Source organism: Oryctolagus cuniculus, chromosome 10, assembly GCF_964237555.1.
Source record: "Oryctolagus cuniculus chromosome 10, mOryCun1.1, whole genome shotgun sequence".
NCBI lineage: Eukaryota > Metazoa > Chordata > Mammalia > Lagomorpha > Leporidae > Oryctolagus > Oryctolagus cuniculus.
This window is the reverse complement of record NC_091441.1, coordinates 101,531,563-101,553,086: the sequence shown is the minus strand read 5'-3', so window position 1 is coordinate 101,553,086 and position 21,524 is coordinate 101,531,563. Positions and strand designations below refer to the sequence as shown.

General features: G+C 46.9%; 1 protein-coding gene and 1 pseudogene across 4 annotated transcripts in view; one reads left to right on the top strand and one right to left on the bottom strand.

Annotated features, from left to right (window-relative positions):
* KLHL18 (kelch like family member 18) overlaps positions 1 to 21,524 on the top strand; it is a 70,111-nt gene that overhangs the window by 28,317 nt on the left and 20,270 nt on the right. For all 4 annotated transcript variants that reach the window (XM_070050928.1, XM_070050927.1, XM_070050930.1 and 1 more), the window contains 2 exons: positions 14,770 to 14,900; positions 18,474 to 18,614. In XM_070050928.1, the coding sequence (XP_069907029.1) occupies positions 14,770 to 14,900; positions 18,474 to 18,614 (272 nt within the window). The remainder of the gene's footprint in view (positions 1 to 14,769; positions 14,901 to 18,473; positions 18,615 to 21,524) is intronic.
* LOC100352003 (large ribosomal subunit protein uL18-like) lies at positions 632 to 2,021 on the bottom strand (annotated as a pseudogene).

Sequence of the window (21,524 nt, the reverse complement as noted above, 5' to 3'; positions counted from 1 at the left end):
CAATAAAACTTTATACAAAAATATTGAAATTTGGGTTTCATAAAACTTTCACATCATGGAGTTATTAGCCTTTTAATTTTTTTTTCCATTTAAAAATGTACAAATGGGGTTGGCGCTGCGGTGTAGCAGGTAAAGCTGCTGCCTGCAATGCTGCATACCATATAGGTGTCGGTTCAAGTCCTGCTGCTCCACTTCCGATCCAGCTCTCTGCTATGGCCTGGGAAAGCAGTAGAAGATGGCTCAAGACCTTGGGCCCCTGCACCTACATGGAAGACCCAGAAGACGCTCCTGGCTTCTGGCTTCAGATCAGCACAGCTCCAGCCATTGTGGCCATTTGGGGACTAAACCAGCGGCTTGAAGACTTCTCTCTGCCTCTCCTTCTCTGTAACTCTGACTTTTAAATAAATAAATAAACCTTTTTAAAAAATGTAGAAATTACTCTTAATTCATGGGCCATACAAAAACAGGAAGCAGGACAGATTTGGCCCACAGACCATGCTTTGCCAACCCTCTTCTCTAAAGATCTTAAAAATAAATTCTATAAATTTTAGGATATTATTTTTGTTCATTCAATAAGCTCTTTTCTAGCACTAAATATGTGCCAAATGCCATCTTAAAACCTTACAAATATTAGTTAATTTATTTATTAAAAATAATCGTTTTGCTTTGTCTGTAAATTTATTGTCTTTATCAGAAGTCTTCATAGAACATTGTTTGGTTTAGCGTTCAGCAGCCTGCTCCTGAGCTCTGAGGACGCTTGCTTTCTTTTGAGCTATCTGATCTTTCTTCTGATTAAAGGACATTTTGGAAGGGTCCCATGTCCTTTTAATTTCTCTTTTAGACTTCTTCTTACATACTGAGTTCTCTCATAGAGCTGCATGAACTTTCTCATCCATCTCCATCATGTCAGGGGTTACACTGCTCTTGATGTATGGGGAGAACAGATTCTTCATCTTCTTCCATTAGGTAACATGTATAAGCTGCAGAGTTCTGACCCGTGACGTGCTTCCGATGAATTATGCACTTCCTCATTAACCCCCTTGCTTTCAGATCATAACCAAGAGATCTTTCGGGTACTGTGAGGGGTGGACAAGCCTCCATCCACAGCTCCCTTCAGGGCTCCAAAAACCTCATTTCAGTAGTAGTCAAGGCAAGGCCTGCTTCAGAATAGCAGGTGAAGGCACCAGGTTGACCATCAGTGCTTTTCACATTGTATTTATGTCCAGTCACCTGCGCTTGGCCTTCACAGGTTTTGTCCACGCCAGACCTGTTGAGGAGCCTTCGAGCCAGCAGCAGACCAGTGCAATACACTGCAGCATAATTGATCAGGCCAGCTTTCACACCATACTTTGGTAGTTTGTATGCATAAGCTGCACAGACTTTCTTTCTTTCTTTCTTTCTTTCTTTCTTTCTTTCTTTCTTTCTTTCTTTCTTTCTTTCTTTCTTTCTTTCTTAGGCAGAGGGAGAGAGAGAGAAAGAGCGAGAGAGGGAGGGAGGGAAGGAGGGAGAAAGGTCTTCCATCCACTGGCTCACTCCCCAGATGGCTGTAACAGCCAGAGCTGTGCTGATCTGAAACCAGGAGCTTCTTCCAGGTTTCCCACATGGGTGCAGGGGCCCAAGCACTTGGCCATCTTCCACTGCTTTCCCAGGCCACAGCAGAGAGCAGGATCAGAAGTGGAGCAGCCAGGACTCGAACTGGCGCCCATATGGGATGCCGGCACGGCAGGTAGTGGCTTTACTCACTATGCCACAGCGCTGGCCCCACGTGGTATCTCTTAAAGTAGACTTTGTTCTTGACAACTTTAACAGACCCTATCTAGCAACCACGGCTAGCTCATCAGCTAATTTAATCCTCACAGTCACCCCATGAGTCAGGTACTGCATTCCCCCATTTTACAGATGAATAAATTAAGGCCCAAAGAGGATAAGAGATTTAGCCCAGTGTTACAGAACAAGTAAATGTTGGGACCTAGGTTGATCCTAGGTAGTCTGTCTCCAAAGTACCTATTCTTATGCACCATGATATGCCATCTCAGTCTTTAAGAATTTATAATTATTGACTTTCCAGCCTCAGGGAATGCTAGAAATTAATCTATTCCTACCGCCTCTCCATTTTATAAATCTATTTTTACACACCAGCTTCATAGCCTTTATGAATCCAATTTGTGCCTCAATAACGTTATGGATTACTACTTATCATGCGCTTTCAGCATCTCTAGTGACTGCCTGAAAGCTTTAGTCTTAAAACCCACTGATCTCAGGGGTCGTCTCCTCTCCCTGCGGGCTGAGCACTTAACTGTTCACTTACTGTTTTATTTATGTTGATCGTGAGCTCCTAGAAGGTAGGAACAGTTGTATGAAAATGTTTTCCATTAGAGAGAAGTCTATTTCTGGGTTTATTTTTTTGCTTCCTTTGGGAACACCTGTCTCAGATTATTGCCAACTCAGATTTTGCCCAACTGCTTTTCCTGTAACTGGTTGTGTGTTGAGCCCACCTGTCTGGAATTGGAACCAGAATTTGTGGTGTCATGCTGCATTATCGCTGTCAATCCAAAGATACCAACAGGGCAGGGCCATGCCTAGGAAGATTCTGAATATGATCTGTTTTTTTTTTTTTTTTAAATAAACACATCATTTTCACTTAAACAGCAGAGAAGAGAAAAGGATCTACCATCTGCTGATTCACTCCCCAAATACTCACAACAGCCAGGAGGCTAGGGCAGGCTGAAGCCAGGAGCCCAGAACTCAGTCCAGGTCTCCATATGGGTGGCAGGGTCCCAGGTACTTCAGCTATCACCTTCTGCCTCCCAGGATGTGGAAGTGGACACTTAAAGCAGGCATAACTGGAACTTGACATAATTCACGACATATAAAAAGAGCTTATAAATGGTCATCTGATTTTTAAAAAAAGATTTATTTATTTGGAAGGCACAGTTACAGAAAGATGGAGAAAGAGAGAGAGAGAGATCTTTCCATCTGCTGGTTCACTCCCCAAATGTCCACAACAGCCTGAGCTGGGCCCAGACGAAGCCAGGAGCCAAGAACTGCATCTGGGTCTCCCACATGAGTGGCAGGGGCCCAAGTACTTAAACCATGTTCCACTGCTTTCCTAGGCACATTGGCAGGAAACTGAATTGGAAGCGAACCTGCTGGTGTCACAGACAGCAGCTTAACCCCCTGTACCACAATGATGGCCTCATCTGATTTTTTATTTTTATTGTTATTTTAAAAATTTTCCCCAAAGAAACCTTTTATTTAAGGGATACAAATTTCATAAGTACAACTTTAGGAATATAGTGATTGTCCCACCATACACACCCACATTCCCACCCCTCTTCCTCCTTTCTCTCTAATTCCAGTCCCATTCTCCATTAAGATTCATTTTCAATTAACTTTATTGTTTTTGGTTTTTGGTTTTTTTGACAGGCAGAGTGGAGAGAGAGAGAGAGAGAGAGAGAAAGGTCTTCCTTTACCGTTGGTTCACCTCTCAATGGCCGCTGCGGCTGGCGAGCTGCAGCCGGCGCACCTCGCTGATCCGAAGCCAGGAGCCAGGTGCTTCTCCTGGTCTCCCATATGGGTGCAGGGCCCAAGCAGTTCGGCCATCCTCCACTGCACTCCTGGGCCACAGCAGAGAGCTGACCTAGAAGAGGGGCAACCAGGACAGAGTCCGGCGCCCCGACCAGGACTAGAACCCGGTGTGCTGGCACCACAGGCGGAGGATTAGCCTATTGAGCCGTGGCGCCGGCCCATTTTCAATTAGCTTTATACACAGAAGACCAACTTTATACTAGGTAAGATTTCAGCAGTTTATACACACACACACACACACACACACATACACAACACACAAACTGAGAACAAGTTTTACAATTAACTCTCATGATACAAGTCATTGAGGACAGAGGTGCTGCAAGGGAAATTAGTACACAGTGACTCCTGTTGTTAACAATTAACATTCTTATGTATGACATCAGTGACCCTCTGAGGCTCTTGACATGAGCTGTTTTTAAGTTTTTAATTAGTTTTTAACAAATTCAATATAGTTTGTAGGGAGCTGGTGCTATAGTGTCATAGGTTGATCCTCTGCTTGCAACACTGGCATCCTATATGAGTGCTGGTTCACATCCTGGCTGGACCACTTCCCATCCAGCTCCTTGTTGATAGCCTTGGAAAGCAGCAGAGGATGGCCCAAATGCGTGGGCCCCTACACCCCCATGGGAGACCCAGATGAAGCTCTTGGCTCCTGGCTTTGGATTGGCTCAGCTCCAGCCATTGTGGCCATCTGGGGAGATGAAAGACCTCTCTGTCTCTCCCTTTCTCTCTCTCTAACTCTGACTCTCAAATAAGTAATTTTTTTTTTTAAAGTTCATAGGTAAAATTCTAAGAATATTGTGGTATTTCATAACTTCTTCCCCCCCCCCACACCTGATTTTTTTTAAAGTGAATTTTTTAAACTGAGATTACAAGTGAGAGTATTTGGATTTTTTTTTTAAAGATTTATTTATTTATTTGAAAGGCAAAGGTGGAGAGAGAGAAAGAGGTCTTCCATCCGCTCATTCACTCCCCAAATGACCTTAATGGCCGGAGCTGGGCCAATTTGAAGCCAGGAGCCTCCTCTGGGTCTCCCACACGGGTGCAGGTGCCCAAGGACTTGGGCCATCCTGTGCTGCTTTCCCAGGCCACAACAGAGAGCCGGATTGAAATTGGAGCAGACGGAACTCGAACTGATGTCCACACGGGATTCCAGCATTGCATAGGCAGCAGCTTTACCTGCTACAGCTCATGAGTATTTGGATTTTGAAAGCTTTTTCACAAAAGCAGAGAATCACAGGATTATGGAATTAGAAGGTCCCTTACACAGTTAACTAATAGTTTTATAGCCAGCCTAAGGCCCCTCTTCCCTAAACATTCTTTGTTGATAGGGATAAGTACTTACTGTTTATGATAAACTAAAATTTGCCTCGCTGTAATTTCTCGATCTGCCCTCATCCACACAGTAGCTTCTGGGATTTGAGGACAACCATCATTCCGCACCAGATTTTACCTTTCCAAACTATCCATTAACTGTTCCACGTTAAGATGCAGCTTCTAGACCCTCTTCTGGACAAGTTTCATATTTGTTGTTCCCCTTAATCAAACTCAGAACTCAGATGTAATTTTCCTAGCATATTCCAAGATAGGCTTGTCTGCTCTTGAGCCAAATTCCGTTTTTAGAAATCAAGTTACCCTTTGATGCCCATATGGCTTGTGTTTTGTCTCCTGGTTATTTTTCTAGATAAAAAAAATAAATGCAGGCCGGCGCCGTGGCTCACTTGGCTAATCCTCTGCCTGTGGCGCTGGCACCCAGGGTTCTAGTCCCGGTTGGGGCGCTTGGGTACTAGTCCCAGTTGCTCCTCTTCCAGTCCAGCTCTCTGCTGTGGCCCGGGAGGGCAGTGGAGGATGGCCCAAGTGCTTGGGTCCCTGCACCGCATGGGAAACCGGGAGGAAGTACCCAGCTCCTGGCTTCAGATCAGCGCAGTGCCGACCGTAGCAGCCATTTGGGGAGTGAACCAACGGAAGGAAGACCTTTCTTTTTTTTTTTTTTTTTTTTTTATTTTTGACAGGCAGAGTGGACAGTGAGATAGAGAGACAGAGAGAGAAAGGTCTTCCTTTTGCCGTTGGTTCACCCTCCAGTGGCCGCCGCTGCAGCCGGCGCACCGCGCTGATCCGATGGCAGGAGCCAGGAGCCAGGTGCTTTTCCTGGTCTCCCATGGGGTGCAGGGCCCAAGCACCTGGGCCATCCTCCACTGCACTCCCTGGCCATAGCAGAGAGCTGGCCTGGAAGAGGGGCAACCGGGACAGAATCCGGCGCCCTGACCGGGACTAGAACCCGGTGTGCCGGCGCCGCAAGGTGGAGGATTAGCCTATTGAGCCACGGCGCCGGCCTGACCTTTCTGTCTCTCTCTCACTGTCTATAACTCTCTGTCTTTCTCTCTCACTAACTCTGCTTGTCAAAAAAATTAAAAAAATATATAAATGCATAGCAGTTAAATATGCAACAAATTGAACACATTCTTTAATTTTCATCTTCATTCTCTTCTTTAGCTCCATTAAAATAATAGTAAAGGGAAAGAGATATCATAGTGCTTTCCCAGTCATGTTAGCAGGGAGCTGTATGAGAAGTGGAACAGGTAGGACTCGAACCAATGTTCATATGGTGAAATGCCCATATCTCAGGCAGCAGCTTAACTCTCTGCACTGCTACACTGGGACCCCAAAGTAAACTATTTTTTTTTTTTTATTTTTTGAGCAAGAGAGAAAGAACTCCCATCTGCTATCTTAACTCCCCCAAATGCCCACAATTAAACCTAACCCTGGGTTGGGTTAGGTTTAACCCAAAAGTGGGATATCAAGTTACATCTCACATGTTGGTGATGGGGACCCAATTACTTGAGCCAATATCTCCTGCCCCCCAGGGTACAGATGAGAAGGAAGTTGAAATCAGAAGTGAAGCCACTTCTAAAACTTAAGCAGTCCAGTATAGGATATGGGTGTCCCAACTGGTGTAGTCACTAGACCAAATGCCCACTCCCAAAATAAACTTTAAATTCCATCTTTTTTTTTTGGGGGGGGGACAGGCAGAGTGGACAGTGAGAGAGAGAGACAGAGAGAAAGGTCTTCCTTTGCTGTTGGTTCACCCTCCAACGGCCGCCACGGCCGGCGCACCACGCTGATCCGATGGCAGGAGCCAGGTGCTTCTCCTGGTCTCCCATGGGGTGCAGGGCCCAAGCACCTGGGCCATCCTCCACTGCACTCCCTGGCCACAGCAGAGAGCTGGCCTGGAAGAGGGGCAACCGAGACAGAATCCGGTGCCCCGACCGGGACTAGAACTCGGTGTGCCGGCGCCGCAAGGCGGAGGATTAGCCTAGTGAGCCGCGGCGCCGGCCTAAATTCCATCTTAACACATTTTTTTTTAAATCCCCTGTAGATGTCTAAACCACCTTCCCTACTGTCAGGAGACAAGAGTTTTAGTCCTGGGGCTGGCGGCGTGGCTCACTTGGTTAATTCTCTGCCTGCGGCGCCAGTATCCCCTATGGGCGCTGGGTTCTAGTCCTGGCTGCTCCTCTTCCAGTCCAGCTCTCTGCTGTGGCCTGGGAAGGCAGGGGAGGATGGTCCAAGTACTTGGGCCCCTGTACCCACATGGGAGACCAGGAGGAAGCACCCGGCTCCTGGCTTCAGATTGGCGTAGCTCCAGCCATGGCGGCCATTTTGGGGGTGAACTAACGGAAGGAAGACCTTTCTCTCTGTCTGTCTCTCTCTCACTGTCTACCTCTGTCTGTAAAATAAATTAAAAAAAGTTTTAGTCCTAAATATTCAACCAGAGGCTCCAAATTGAGGCACAGTGGGTACAGAAGAAAGGGTGCAATATAGAACAAAACTGAAAATAAGTTTAGTAGGTTATAGTTCTAAGTAGTGAATGGTAGCACTGTCACCATTTCACACCCAGTGCAAGAGATTGGAAGATCTTGCTCTGATAAAAATGGACCCAGAGGAAGAAGTCCTAAAGAGACTAGGTGCCAGCAAGTTAAACCACTGTTGACTGGCAAAATCCCACACCGGAGTGCTGGTTCGAGTTCTGGCTACTCTGCCTATAATCCAGCTCCCTGATAATGCACCTGAGAAAGCAGTGAAAGATTGTCCAAGTGCTTGGGCCCCTGCCATCAATGTGGGAGACCATGACAGAATTCCTAGCTCCTGGCTTTGGCTGGGACTGTTGGGGCCACTTGGAGAGTAAACCAGAGTAAACCCTCTCTGTCTCTGTTGCACTGTCTCTCAAATAAGTAAAATAAATCTTCCCCCAAAAATGGGGGAGGGGTATACTACTTCTAGGCATCTTCAATACGATATCAGATTCTTGCCTTAAAGGGAAGACCCTAAATTATTATTATTATTATTTAAAGATTTATTTTATTTATTTGAAAGAGTTACAGAGAGAGAGACAGAGAGAGAGGTCTACCATCTGCTGGTTCACTCCCCAGATGGCTGTAGCAGTCGGAGCTGCACTGATCTGAAGCTAGGAGCCAGGAGCTTCTTCTGGGTCTCCCACGTGGGTGCAGGGGCCCAAGGACTTGGGCCATCTTACACTGCTTTCCCAGGCCATAGCAGAGAGCTGGATCAGAAGAGGAGCATCTGGGTCTAGAATCGGTGGACATATGGAATGCTGGTGCTTCAGGTCAGGGCTTTAACCCACTGCGCCACAGTGCCGGCCCTGACCATAAATTATTCTCTAGCCTTACCTTCCCTGTAGTTATCAAATAGCTTTAAAGGTTTGAACAGAGAGCAAAGTGTCATCGGATGATTAGAGGAAGTATCATAAGGGACAGAGCAAAACAAACGGAAGAGAAAGTAACAGAGGAAACAGTTAAAACAGGAAAGGAGAAAAAAAATTTGCTTAACCATTTGGGGTACTTCAATTTTTGGAAAATAGAATTAAAGGGTAAGTTTATTTGAGGGACAAAAATCTGAAAAATCCATGTACAGGTTTCTGTAATGTGCATTTCCCATGACTGTCTTGAAGACCCCTGGTATGCATTGATTTTTTTTTTTTTTTTTTTTTTTTTTTTGGACAGGCAGAGTTAGAGAGAGACAGAGAGAAAGGCCTTCCTTTTTTCCATTGGTTCGCCACCCTAATGGCTGCTATGGCCAGTGCTGTACCAATCTGAAGCCAGGTGCCAGGTGCTTCCTCCTGGTCTCCCATGCGGGTGCAGGGCCCAAGCACTTGGGCCATCCTCCACTGCCTTCTCAGGCCACAGCAGAGAGCTGGACTGGAAGAGTCTGAGCCGCAGCGCCTGCCTTTTTTTTTTTTTTTTTTTTTTTACAGGCAGAGTTAGACAGTGAGAGAGAGACAGAAAGGTCTTCCTTCCATTGGTTCACTCCCCTAATGGCTGCTACGGAGCTGCGCCGATCCGAAGTCAGGAGCCGGGTGCTTCTTCCCGGTCTCCCATGCCGGTGCGGGGACCCAAGCACTTGGGCCATCCTCTGCTGCCCTCCTGGGCCACAGCAGAGAGCTGGACTGGAAGAGAAGCAACCACGACTAGTACCCGGCGCCCCAACTGGGACTAGAACCCAGGGTGCGGGTGCCGCAGGCGGGGGATTAGCCAAGTGAGCCACAGCGCCCACCTGTATGCATTGATTTTTAAAACATTGCACGGGGTCGGCGCTGTGGCGTAGCGGGTAAAGCTGCCGCCCGCGGTGCCGGCATCCCATATGGACAGTGGTTCAAGTCCCGGCTGCTCCACTTCAAAAAAATAAATGAATATTTTAAAAAATAAATAAAACATTGTGCCAAATTAAACTTCCTTTTTTGTTTATTTGGGGGCCATCGCTGTGTCTCAGCAGGTAAAGTCACTGCCTGCAACGCTGGCATCCCGTATGGGTACCAGTTCGAGTCCTGGCTGCACCACCTTTTTTTTTTTTAAGATTTTATTTATTTATTTGAGAGAGAGAGTTACAGTAAGAGGGAGAAATCGAGAGAGAGAGGTCTTCCACCCGCTGGTTCACTCCCCAAATGACTGCAATGGCTGGCGCTGGGCTGATCTGAAGCCAAGAGACAGGAGCTGCTGCTTTTTTTTTTTTTTTTTATAAGTTTATTTATTTGAAAGTCAGAGTTACACAGAGAGAGGAGAGGCAGAGAGAGAGAGAGAGAGTTCCACCTGATGGTTCACTCCCCAGTTGGCCACAACAGCTGTAGCTGCGCCGATCTGAAGCTAAAAACCAGGAGCTTCTTCCCGGTCTCTCACACAGGTGCTGGGGCCCAAGAACTTGGGCCATCTTCTACTGCTTTCTAGGCCACAGCAGAGAGCTGGACTGGAAGTGGAGCCACCGGAGCCCATATGGGATGCCAGTGCTTCAGGCCAGGGCATCAACCCGCTGCACCACAGCGCCAGCCCCAGGAGCCTCTTCTAGGTCTCCTACATGGGTCCAGGGGTCCAAGAACTGCTTTCCCAAGCCATAGCAGAGAGCTGGATCGAAAGAGGAGCAGCTGGGACTAGAACCAGCACCCATATGGGATGCTGGTGCCACAGGCGGAGGATTAACCTACTGCACCACAGTGCCAGCCCCTGCTCCACTTCTGATCCAGCTACTTGCTAATCCACTTGGGAAAGCAGTGGAAGATGACCCAAGTGCTCAGACCCCTGCACCCACATGGGAGTCTCGGATGAAGCTCCTGGTTCCTGCTTTTGGCTTGGCCCAGCTCCAGTCATTTTGGCCATCTGGGGAGTGAACCAGCAGATCGAAGATCTCTCTGTCTCTCCTCTTTGTAACTCTGCTTTTCAAATAAATGAATAAATCTTTTTAAAAGAAGATTTATTTATTTTAAAAGCAGAGTGACAGAGAGGTGAGGGGAAAGAAGGGAAGAGGGACAATGAGAGAGAGAATGAGTATCTTCCATCTGCTGGTTCACTTCCCAAAGGGCCACAACAGCCAAGTCTGGGCCAAGTCAAAGCCAGGAGTTGAGCTGGCACCATGGCTCACTTGGTTAATCCTCCGCCTGTGGCACCGGCATCCCATATGGGTACCGGGTTCTAGTCCCAGTTGCTCCTCTTCCAGTCCAGCTCTCTGCTGTGGCCTGGGAAGGCAGTGGAGGATGGCCCAAGTGCTTGGGCCCTGCACCTGCATGGGAGACCAGGAGGAAGCACCTGGCTCCTGGCTTTGGATCGATGCAGCGCCAGCCGTAGTGGCCATTTGGGGAGTGAACCAACCGAAGGAAGACCTTTCTCTGTCTCTCTCTCTGTCTATAACTCTACCTGTCAAAAAAAAAAAAAAAAAAAAAAAAAAAAAAAAAAAAAAGAGAAGCTAGGAGTCAAAAGACTCCATCCTGGTCTCCCACATGAGTGACAGGAATCCAAGCAATTGGGTCATTTTCCACTGCCTTTCTGGGAGCATTAGCAGGAAGCTGGTTTGGAAATGGAGTAGCAAGGACTCCAACTGTGATAGAGGGTATCACAAGTAGCAGCTTAATCCACTGCACCACAACACTGGTTTCTAAACTTGTCTTTGGATTCCATTTTTTATTCCATTTTCTTTGAACTTTCTGAAATATCTGTATATAATATCCCAGGAGAAATTAGAGAAAACACTGTATTCATGAAAGAAAATTAGATTCTTTTAAAAAAGCAACTTTGAGAAAACAGAGTTCTTGGAAATTAAAAATATGATAGCTAGTAAAAAAAATAAATCTTTTTAAAAAAGAGATAAAGAATTTTTTTAATTTAATTTATTGTTTTTATTTGAAAGAGTTATGGAGAGACAGAGATCAATCTTCTATTTCCTAGTTAACTCCCCAGGTGACTGCAACTGCCAGGGCTGGGCAGGCTGAAGCCAGGAGCTTCATCTGGGTCTCCCATAGGGGTACAGGGACCCAAACACTTGGACCATCTTTTGCTGCTTTTCCCAGGCCATTAGCAAGGAGCTGGATCGCAAATGGAGCAGCTGAGATAGAAACTGGCACCCGTATCCTCTGTGCCACAACACTGGCCCCAAAGAGAAAGTCCTAAAAGCTTCCTGAGAGAATAGTCATTTACTTAGGGTTAGTATTCAAATTGACAAATATGGGGGCCAGCACTGTGGCATAGTAGGTTAAGCCTCCACCTGGGGTGCCAGCATCCCTTATGGGTGCTGGATCGTGTTCTGGCTGCTGCTCTTCTGATCCAGCTCTCTGCTAATGGCCTGGGAAAGCAGTGGAAGATGGCCCAAGTGTTTGGGCCCCTGCACCCCAAATGAGAGACCCGGAGGATGCTTCTGGTTCCTGGCTTCAGATCAGCCCAGCTCCAGCTGTTGTGGCCATTTGGGGAGTGAACCAGTGGGTGGAAGACCTCCTATCTCTCTCCCTGTGTCTGTAACTCTGCTTTTCAAGTAAATAAATAAATAATTGTTTTGAATGGCACATGTTTCCCAAAAGATGTTATAATCAGCTATCATTCAGGCTTGCAGTCATCTAAAGTCTTGACTAGGGATGCAGTGCCGGAATCCCATGTGGGTGCTGGTTATAGTCCCGGCTGCTCCTCTTCCAATCCAGCTCTCTGCTGTGGCCTGAAAAAGCAGTAGAGGAGAGCCCAAGTCCTTAGGCCCCTGCACCCACATGGGAGACCCAGAAGAAGCTCCTGGCTCCTGGCTTTGGATCAGCGCAGCTCCGACTGTTGTGGACAGCAGAAGACCTCTGTCTCTCTGCCTCTTTTTCTCTCTCTGTGTAACTCTTTCAAATAAAATAAATAAATAAAAAATCTTTGAAAAAAAATTATGAACACCCCCATCTGCCCAAAACATGCAGCCATTTAACATCTCCAACAGTAGTACATAAAACAACATGTGGATTAAAGCAGGAACAAATACAATTTGAATCTGGTAAGGATCCTTTGGCATTTCTAAGATTTTGTGTGTGACCTTGAAGGACTAGTTACAGGTAGTAAATCTGAAGTTCAGTGAACGAGGACTTAGTGGCCTCACCTGCTCTGTCATCCCTGAGTAACTGTGACACAGCTGATGAACAGCAGGCAGTGAGATGCTCAGGCATTTAACTAATGTGGAAACTGAAGAAAGGGGTGGGGGACTAATTTGCTCCTTCTGGAGAATGGGAGTTTCTTAAGTAAAAATATTTGCAAAAATTGGAGCTATAAATGGCAAGGCTTATTGAAGGGAATAGTCTTTTGGCAGATGGTTGGAAAATGCTTTATAGAATTCCTCAGACATGCGTTGGTGATTTTTAAAAAAGATTTATTATTTATTTATTTGAAAGGCAGAGTTACAGAGTGCCAGAGGCAGAGAGAGAGAGAGGTCTTCCATCCGCTGGATCACTCCCCAGATGACTGCAACGGCCAGAGCTGAGCTGATCCGAAGCCAGGAGCCAAGAGTTTCTTCCGGGTCTCTCACATAGGTGCAGGGACCCAAGGACATGGGCCATCTTCTACTGCTTTCCCAGACCACCAGCAGGGAAGTGGATGGGAAATGAAGCAGCTGGGACTCAAACTGGCACCCATATGGGATGTCAGCACTGCAGGCAGAGGCATAACCTACTAGGCACAGCATTGACCTCAACAGTCTTTAAAAAAAAAAATAAATAAATAAAAGGTTTTATTGTATTTAATTTGAAAAGCAGAGGGGTCAGCTCTGTGGTATAGAAGGTTAAACCTCTGCCTGCAGCATCGGCATCCCATATGTGTGCCAGTTCGAGTCCTGGCCATTCCACTTCTGATCTAGCTCCCTGCTAATACACCTGAGACCAGCAGAGGATGACCCAAGTGCTTGTGCCCCTGCACCCATGTAGGAGACCTGAAAGAAGCTCCTGGCTCCTGGCTTCAGCCTGACCCAGCCCTGGCTATTGCAGCCATTTGGGAAGTGAACCAGAGGTGAAAGATCCCTCTATGTCTCTCTCCCTCTTTCTCCTCCTCTCTCTATCTCTGCCTTTCAAATAAATAAATCTTTTTTTAAAAAACGGAAGAAAAAGAAAAGCAGAGCAACAGAAAGAAATCTTTGAACTGTTCATTTTCTCCCTAAATGCCTGCAACAACCAGGTCTGGACTAGGCCAAAGCCACAAGGCAGGAACTCCACCTGGGTCTCCTACATGGGTGACAGGGACCCAAGTACTTGAACCATCATCTGCTGCTTCCCAGGGTGCACATTAATAGGAAGCTGTATCAGAAGTGGAGAAGGGGCGTGATTCCAGGCACTCTGATACAGGATACCAGTCTACCAAGCACTGGCTTAACCTGCTGTGCCACTGTGCCTGCCTTTGGGATGGTTTGATAAAAATTAGAGAAAGAGTTGGTTTCTATCCCTAAGGGCCACACAGACCTCTGGCCAGTGTGCAGCACCAGTTGTTCCTGCTGCTGCCAGAGTTGTTTTCCCTAGAGGAACTCTGGGTTCCCTGGCTACCAGAACCTGCTTAGTGCCCAGGGACCTCCTAGCATTTAAGCTGTGGCTCAATAGGCTAGTCCTCAGCCTGTGGTGCTGGCACCCCGGGTTCTAGTCCCAGTTGGGGCACCGGATTCTGTCTCGGTTGCTCTCTTCCAGGCCAGCTCTTTGCTGTGGCCTGAGAGTGCATTGGAGGATGGCCCAAGTCCTTGGGCCCTGCACCCACATGGGAGACCAAGAGAAGCACCTGGCTCCTGGCTTCGGATCAGCGCAGCGCACTGGCCGCAGCAGCCATTGGGGGGTGAACCAACGGAAAAAGGAAGACCTTTCTCTCTGTCTCTCTCTCTCACTGTCCACTCTGCCTGTCAAAAAAATAAAAAATAATAATAATAAAAAAGCCTGTGGTGCCTGCTTTGTCGCCACACAAGCCCCCAGCTGAGGTCAGCTTTAGTTTCTCGTTATCTCTTCCCGTCACTATGTATTGGATTTTTTTTTTTTTTTTTTTTTAAGGAACATGCTGTTAGGATCTCCACCATTCTTGGACTGTTTGTCTATTCCATCCGCTTGTTAGACTTGGGACTGGGATTATAGTGTAAAAGGAATTAAATATCTGAGTTGGTGGAAGAATTGAGAAGGGTGCAAGTAGAATCTACCACTTGAGACATTCAGGCTTAGGTTTGTCAAACCGTGTTACCACCTCATCATTCTGCTATTGGAATAAGTGGATCTTGATGGTCTCTATGATAAGCCTTAGCTGTTAGGCCCTGCAGTGACTCCAGTACCATTGTAGTGGACAAAAGAGTAAACTGTGAAGGCCAGGTTGGGTTTCTATATTTGCATCACTCAGTTTCTATCTTTGTGTTTTATTTTGCCCACAGATTGGGGACCACAAATTCAGCGCTCACCGAATCGTCCTAGCAGCCTCGATCCCGTACTTCCATGCCATGTTTACAAATGACATGATGGAGTGCAAGCAGGATGAGATTGTAATGCAAGGAATGGACCCGAGGTACTAAATCTCACAGTTGGGTTTCACAGGCTGCTTTGCAGGTGCAGTTGTGGTGGTTCTTGGTGCCTTTTGAGGGCCTGCAGCAGGATATGGCGTATCATAGCACAACACCTCCATCCACATAGTAGGTGATTTGTCAACAGATTGGAATCTCAGCCAGTGCCTGAGGCAGGAAGGGAGTGGGAGCGGCTGCTGTGGTGCAGAGGGTTAAAGCCCCAGCCTGCAGCACCTGCATCCCATATGGGTGCTGATTCAAGTCCTGTCTGCTCCACTTCCTATCCAGCTGTTAAAGTTCTGGGGAAAGCAATAGAACATGGCCCAAGTCCTTGGGTCCTGCACCCATGTGGGAGACCCAGAAGAATCTCCTGACTCCTGACTTCAGATCAGCTCAGCTACAGCCATTATGGTCATCTGGGGAATGAACCAGAAAATGGAAAACCTCTCTCTCTCTCTGGTTCTACCTCTCTCTGTAACTCTATCTCTCTCTCCTCTCTGTAGCTCTGTCTTTGAAATAAATTAATCTTGAAAAGAGAGCTTTGATGTTCTTTTTACTATAACACATTTAGTAAAACCTAGAATCCAAGATACTCTAGGTACGAGAGTGGTAGTATATTCTTCTTTTTTTTTTAATTTGTTTGACAGATAGAGTTAGTGAGAGAGAGACAGAGAGAAAGGTCTTCCTTCCGTTGGTTCACCCCTCAAATGGCCGCTACGGCCAGAGCTATGCTGATCTGAAGCCAGGAGCCAGGTGCCTCCTCCCGGTCTCCCATGTGGGTACTTGGGCTATCCTCGACTGCCTTCCTGGGCCACAGCAGAGAGCTGGTCTGGAAGAAGAGCAACTGGGACTAGAACCCGGCACCCATATGGGATGCCAGCACCGCAGGCGGAGGATTAACCAAGTGACCATGGCACCAGCCCCAAGTATATTCTTCTTTGTACTTTGCTGAGCTAGTGATTTTGGCTGGCACAGTAGTTCTTCAAATATGTGTCTTCCTTTGCTTCCTTTCTCAGCAGTCCAGAACAGTCTTGTCTATCAGTGTTTCACAGTAGCCATTAGCCACAGAAGGCTTTTGAGCACTTGAGATGTGACTAGTGGAACTGAAAATCTGAGTTTTAAATTTTCTTTGATTTTAATGAATTGTTTTATTTTTAATAGCCACATGTGGCTAATGGCTGCTGTATCAGACAATGCAGGTCTAGAATGTAGCAAGTATTATGGTTAATTGATGGACCAGAAAATTGAAGTCCAAAGACATCAAGCCAAGGTTATCCCATTAGCCAGTAACCTTACTTAATTACTTCTTAATCTCAAATGGTAAATGCTAAAGAAAAGAGCTAGGAGACTGTGTGGTATCCTTTGCATGATTGAAAGTGATCTGCCGGGGCCAGCACTGTGGTGTGGTGGGTAAAGCCACCACCTGCAGTGCTAGCATGCCAAATGGGCGCCGGTCAAGTCCCAGCTGCTCCACTTCCGATCCAACTCTCTGCTATGGCCTGGCAAAGCAGTGGAAGATGGCCCAAGTCCTTGGGCCCCTGCAGCTACTTGGGAGATCTGGAAGAAGCTCCTGGCTCCTGGCTTCAGATTGGTGCAACTCTAGCTGTTGTGGCCAATTGGGAAGTGAACCAGTGGAATGGAAGAGCTCGCTCGCGCTCTCTCTCTCTCTCTCTCTCTCTGCCTCTCCTTCTCTCTCTGTGTAACTGTGACTTTCAAATAAATAAATACATGTTAGGCCAGCGCTGTGGCTCAATAGGCTAATTCTCCGCCTGTGGCACCCGCACCCCGGGTTCTAGTCCCAGTTGGGGCGCTGGATTCTGTCCTGGTCGCTCCTCTTCCTGTCCAGCTCTCTGCTGTGGCCAGGGAGTGCAGTGGAGGATGGCCCAAGTCCTTGGGCCCTGCACCCGTGTGGGAGACCAGGAGAAGCACCTGGCTCCTGGCTTCGGATCAGCGCAATGCGCCGCCCACAGCGGCCACTGCGGGGTGAACCAACAGAAAAGGAAGACCTTTCTCTCTGTTTCTCTCTCACTGTCCACTCTGCCTGTCAAAAAAAAAAAAAAAAAAAAAAAAAAAAAAGTTTAAAATAAATGAATTAAAATTAAGTAAATAAATATATGTTTAAAAAAAGAAAGTGATTCAAATAAATAAATACGTGTTTAAAAAAAAGAAAGAGAGGATTTATATGCCTCATTACCAGGCAGAAATATCAGGTCAGCTACTTGTAAGGAAAAATACAGAAGTGGAGCTCCACGGGCAGTTGTGTACTCCTCTGAATTCTGCAGCAGCCTTGATAATTTCTGTGTGAAGTCCAGGTACTTCGTAAACAAAGTGAACATGTGTGATGTGCACAGTTCAAGGCACTAAGTTCTAGCAGAGAGAGAAATAAAAATGAAACATGCTTTTTCATGGTGCTAACTTTCTCATGGGGATCTAGCAACAAATAGACACGTGATATGACTGGGAGTGAAAGTGATGGGAAAAAGTCAAGACAGTGAATGATGGTAGAAACTGGTGTTCTTTCAGAGTGATCAGGGAAGGCCTCTGTGGACATTTGAGCATAATTGAAGTGAGAGTCACAATCTTAGTAAAGAGCCCTCTAAACAGAAGGAGCAACCCCTGTGCAAAGGCCCTGTGGTGAGAGTGCTCACACTGTTAGAATGAAGTGTGGATGGGAAAGAGATGACAGTACTGAGGTCACAGAGATGGAGAGAGGCTAGTGCACAAGCAACTCCATAGGTGAATTGGAATTTCAGTCTCAGTATGAATTGGTAGCCAGAAAAAATGTTGGAAATCTCATTCTAGAAATTTATCCCAAGTAATAATAATCCAAAACCGAAATGGTAATAAGATGATAATAGCTATTACGCCTGCCAATAAAGGAAACAAATTATAGCATCTTTGCATGTTGAAATAGTATATAGAAGCCACTTAACAGGGGTGGGGAATGCCTGGCCCACAAAAGGCCATATAAGGCCCACAAAATCATTTGGTCTGGTCGTGCCAAGGCAGCTGCAGGCGGGTCTTAAAATTCAATAAATCTCATTTTTAGTTGGTAATTTTGTGTGGCTCTCTACTTGATGTTATAAATATCCAAATTTTTAGTTGGTAATTTTGTGTGGCTCTCTACTTGATGTTATAAAATATCCAAATGGCCCTTGGCAGAAAAAAGATTCTCCACTCCTGCAAAACTTGAAGGCAGTGCAGTAACATGGGAAAGGACTTGAGAAGTATTTTGTGGTTATATGCATGTGATTTATGCATGCATGTTGACAGAAACTGAAAGTGAACCTAGAAAAATGACCACTGTTGACTTAGTAGTCAGTCTATGAGTGATTATTTTCTCTGTTTTAGAATTTTCTGTAATAAAATTATTTGGGCAGTGAAGGTGACAGGAGGATGTATCTTTGGCTGTCATGTAGTACTGATTGCATTTAGGTCAGTTCTCCAAGGCTAAATGGATTTCCTAATGTGGCACATCTGTTCTCTAGGGAGTAATGTCAGTGAAGTTAGGGCCTGAGTCTCCTGTACACTAAGACTTGTCTATGAAGAGCTTCTAATAGCTTTCCTCTTTCCTCTAGTGCCCTGGAGGCTCTGATCAACTTTGCTTACAACGGCAACCTTGCTATTGACCAGCAAAATGTCCAGTCACTGCTGATGGGGGCGAGCTTCCTGCAGCTGCAGAGCATCAAAGACGCCTGCTGCACGTTCCTCCGAGAACGGTGAGATGGGGTGGTGGGCCTGGCCTGTGGTGGGCAGCATGGTCTTCTCATTTCTGGAACCCCCTGCCGATTTGCTGAGTCCTCGGTGCACAGAGGATTTTCATTAAGGAGCTAGACTAGGAAAGGTACTATGCACTGATGACACATCTTGAATTGGTATCAAGCCACGTCCGTTTCTTTGGGATGAATCTTTACAGAACTTGATCTACGTAGTCGTGCCTGTTTTCTGCCTTGACTTGATGTGTCCCTCTGATCCGTTCTCTACAACCTGACTTGCCTCTCATTTAGCTGATTTCTTTCCAAACTCATTTATTCGCTCCCTGACTGTTCTATAGCCATTTCCATCTTTGTTTAGATACTTCCCCTCTCCTTGCATTTCTTTCTTTCTTTCTCTTTTTCTTTTCTTTTTTTTTTTTTTTTTAATTTATTTGACAGGTAGAGTTACAGACAGCGAGAGAGAGACAGAGAGAAAGGTCTTCCTTCCATTGGTTCACTCCCCAAATGGCTGCTATGGCCAGTGCTGCGCCAATCCGAAACCAGGAGCTGGGTACTTCCTCCCAGTCTCCCATGCGGGTGCAGGGACCCAAGCACTTGGGCCATCCTCTGCTGCCCTCCCAGGCCACAGCAGAGAGCTGGACTGGAAGAGGAGCAGCCGGGACTAGAACCCAGCGCCCATGTAGGATGCCATCGCTGCAAGCAGAGGATTAACCAAGTGTGCTGCTCCTCCGCACGCGGAGGAGCCGCACCGGACCGGGCGCTTGTTGTTCCCTTTTTTTTACAAGTCCTTTCTATAGTAAAGTAAGAATAAGTAAACAGCAAAACTCCCAAAGCAAGAATGAGTAGAGAGAAATGAGAAAGAACGAAGTAACGAACTTCCCCGCGAACTCTCCAACACACTCTCCAACCAACCCACACCACCATGCCGTCTCTCTCCTCCTATATAGTCCTCCTCCGCCAATCCCAACTCGGCTGCCCACACGCCGAGCACGCCGCTCTCCTCCAATCAGGAGCAGCTCCTGCAGCTTGTCAAGTTGGTGAGAGGCAGCTGGGTAGAAGCTGTTTACTCCTCTCCCAGCGCCATATTGTGGGAGAGCAGATGCATAGAATAAGTCTTAATTCCAGTAACAGTCTAGTCCGAGTTGCTCCCCACAAAGTGAGCCATGGCGCTGGCCCCTCCTTGCATTTCTTGACCCTCCTTTTTATACCTCAACTCTTTAGAACACAACCAAATTTCTTCTTCAGGAATTCTTTTTTTTTTTTTTTTTTTTTTTTTTTTTTAAGATTTTATTTATTTGAAAGGCACAGTTAGAGAAGGATATCAGAGAGAAAAAGATCTTCCATCCTCTTGATTTACTCCCCAAATGGCCAGAGTGACCAGGGCTGAGCCAGGCTGAAGCCAGGAGTCACATCTTCATCCAGGTATTCCATGTGGGTGGGCCCAAGCACTTGGGCTATCTGCTACTGCCTTTCCCAAGCTGTTAGCAGGGAGCTAGATTGAAAGTGGAGCAGTCAGGACTCAAACTGGCATCCATAAGGGATACATTTTAGGCAGTGGCTTAACCCACTACACTATAACACTGGTCCCAATATCAAGGAATTCTCTGTCCTTGGTACACTAGGATTAATCAGTCTGTATCCCCCCCCCCCCCCCAGAAAGCTTTTATTTAAGGTATACAAACTTCATGCATTTCATAAATCCAACTTGAGGCAGTCTGTGCTCTTTTAGGGTCATGCATTATGCCTCCAGCTATTTGCAGCACTTGGCAGTGGGCCTTGTGAGTCTCCTGTGATATTTGAGCAAAAAGAAGGCTCTTCGGCCGGTGCCGCGGCTCACTAGGCTAATCCTCCGCCTAGCGGCGCCGGCACACCGGGTTCTAGTCCCGGTCGGGGCGCCAGATTCTGTCCCGGTTGCCCCTCTTCCAGGCCAGCCCTCTGCTGTGGCCAGGGAGTGCAGTGGAGGATGGCCCAGGTGCTTGGGCCCTGCACCCCATGGGAGACCAGGAAAAGCACCTGGCTCCTGGCTCCTGCTATCGGATCAGCGCAGCACGCCGGCCGCAGCGCGCCGGCCGCGGCGGCCATTGGAGGGTGAACCAACGGCAAAGGAAGACCTTTCTCTCTGTCTCTCTCTCTTACTGTCCACTCTGCCTGTCAAAAAAAAAAAAAAAGAAGGCTCTTCCTCCTCTCTGCCCATACCCCACCCTGCAAGAGAAGAGCCCTTAGTTGTAAGGTAAAGGCCATGTAACCATAAGAGGCTTGGTGGTGAGAGTCAGTGCTACGCCACGTACAGGGAGAAACTGACATAGCACCCATATCTGCAGCGCTTTCCCAGCCCAGTCTCCCCTGAACCTTCCCTTTTCACCAGGTCTCTGATCACCTGCAGTCCTTCCTGACTCAGATGATCCACCCCTCCTCCATTCCTGCTCCACCAATCCAGTTTGCTTAGCAGTCTGTAGACCCTGCCTGCTGTCTACCACGCTCATCCTGCCTGCTGGTGCCATGAGCGTCACTGAAAACTGCCATGTGGCAGCCAGTCATAGTAACTGCATGAATGATGCCTAAAAATGCAGGGACATTTATCTGCTAGGCATTGGGTAAATGGTTTTAGTCGGTACCCAACAGAGTAGGATTCTGAGTTTACAGATGGAGACCTTGTAATTAGAGTATAGCTCCAGAACCTGCTTTATTCTTACCCTGGGACACCTCCTAGGGCAGGCTGGAAGGATGCACAGTGTCTGCTGCTTATTTGTAACATCCTGTAGAAGTCAGAGAATGGCTTTCTCATTAAGTAGACACTCTGGAAAGTAGTTGGTCATCCTCAAACCTCCACCAAGGGACAACAGCTCCACCTAGGGGTTTTTGAAGTCATGACTATCAACGCTGAATCCAGGCTTTCTCATAAAGCACTGTCAC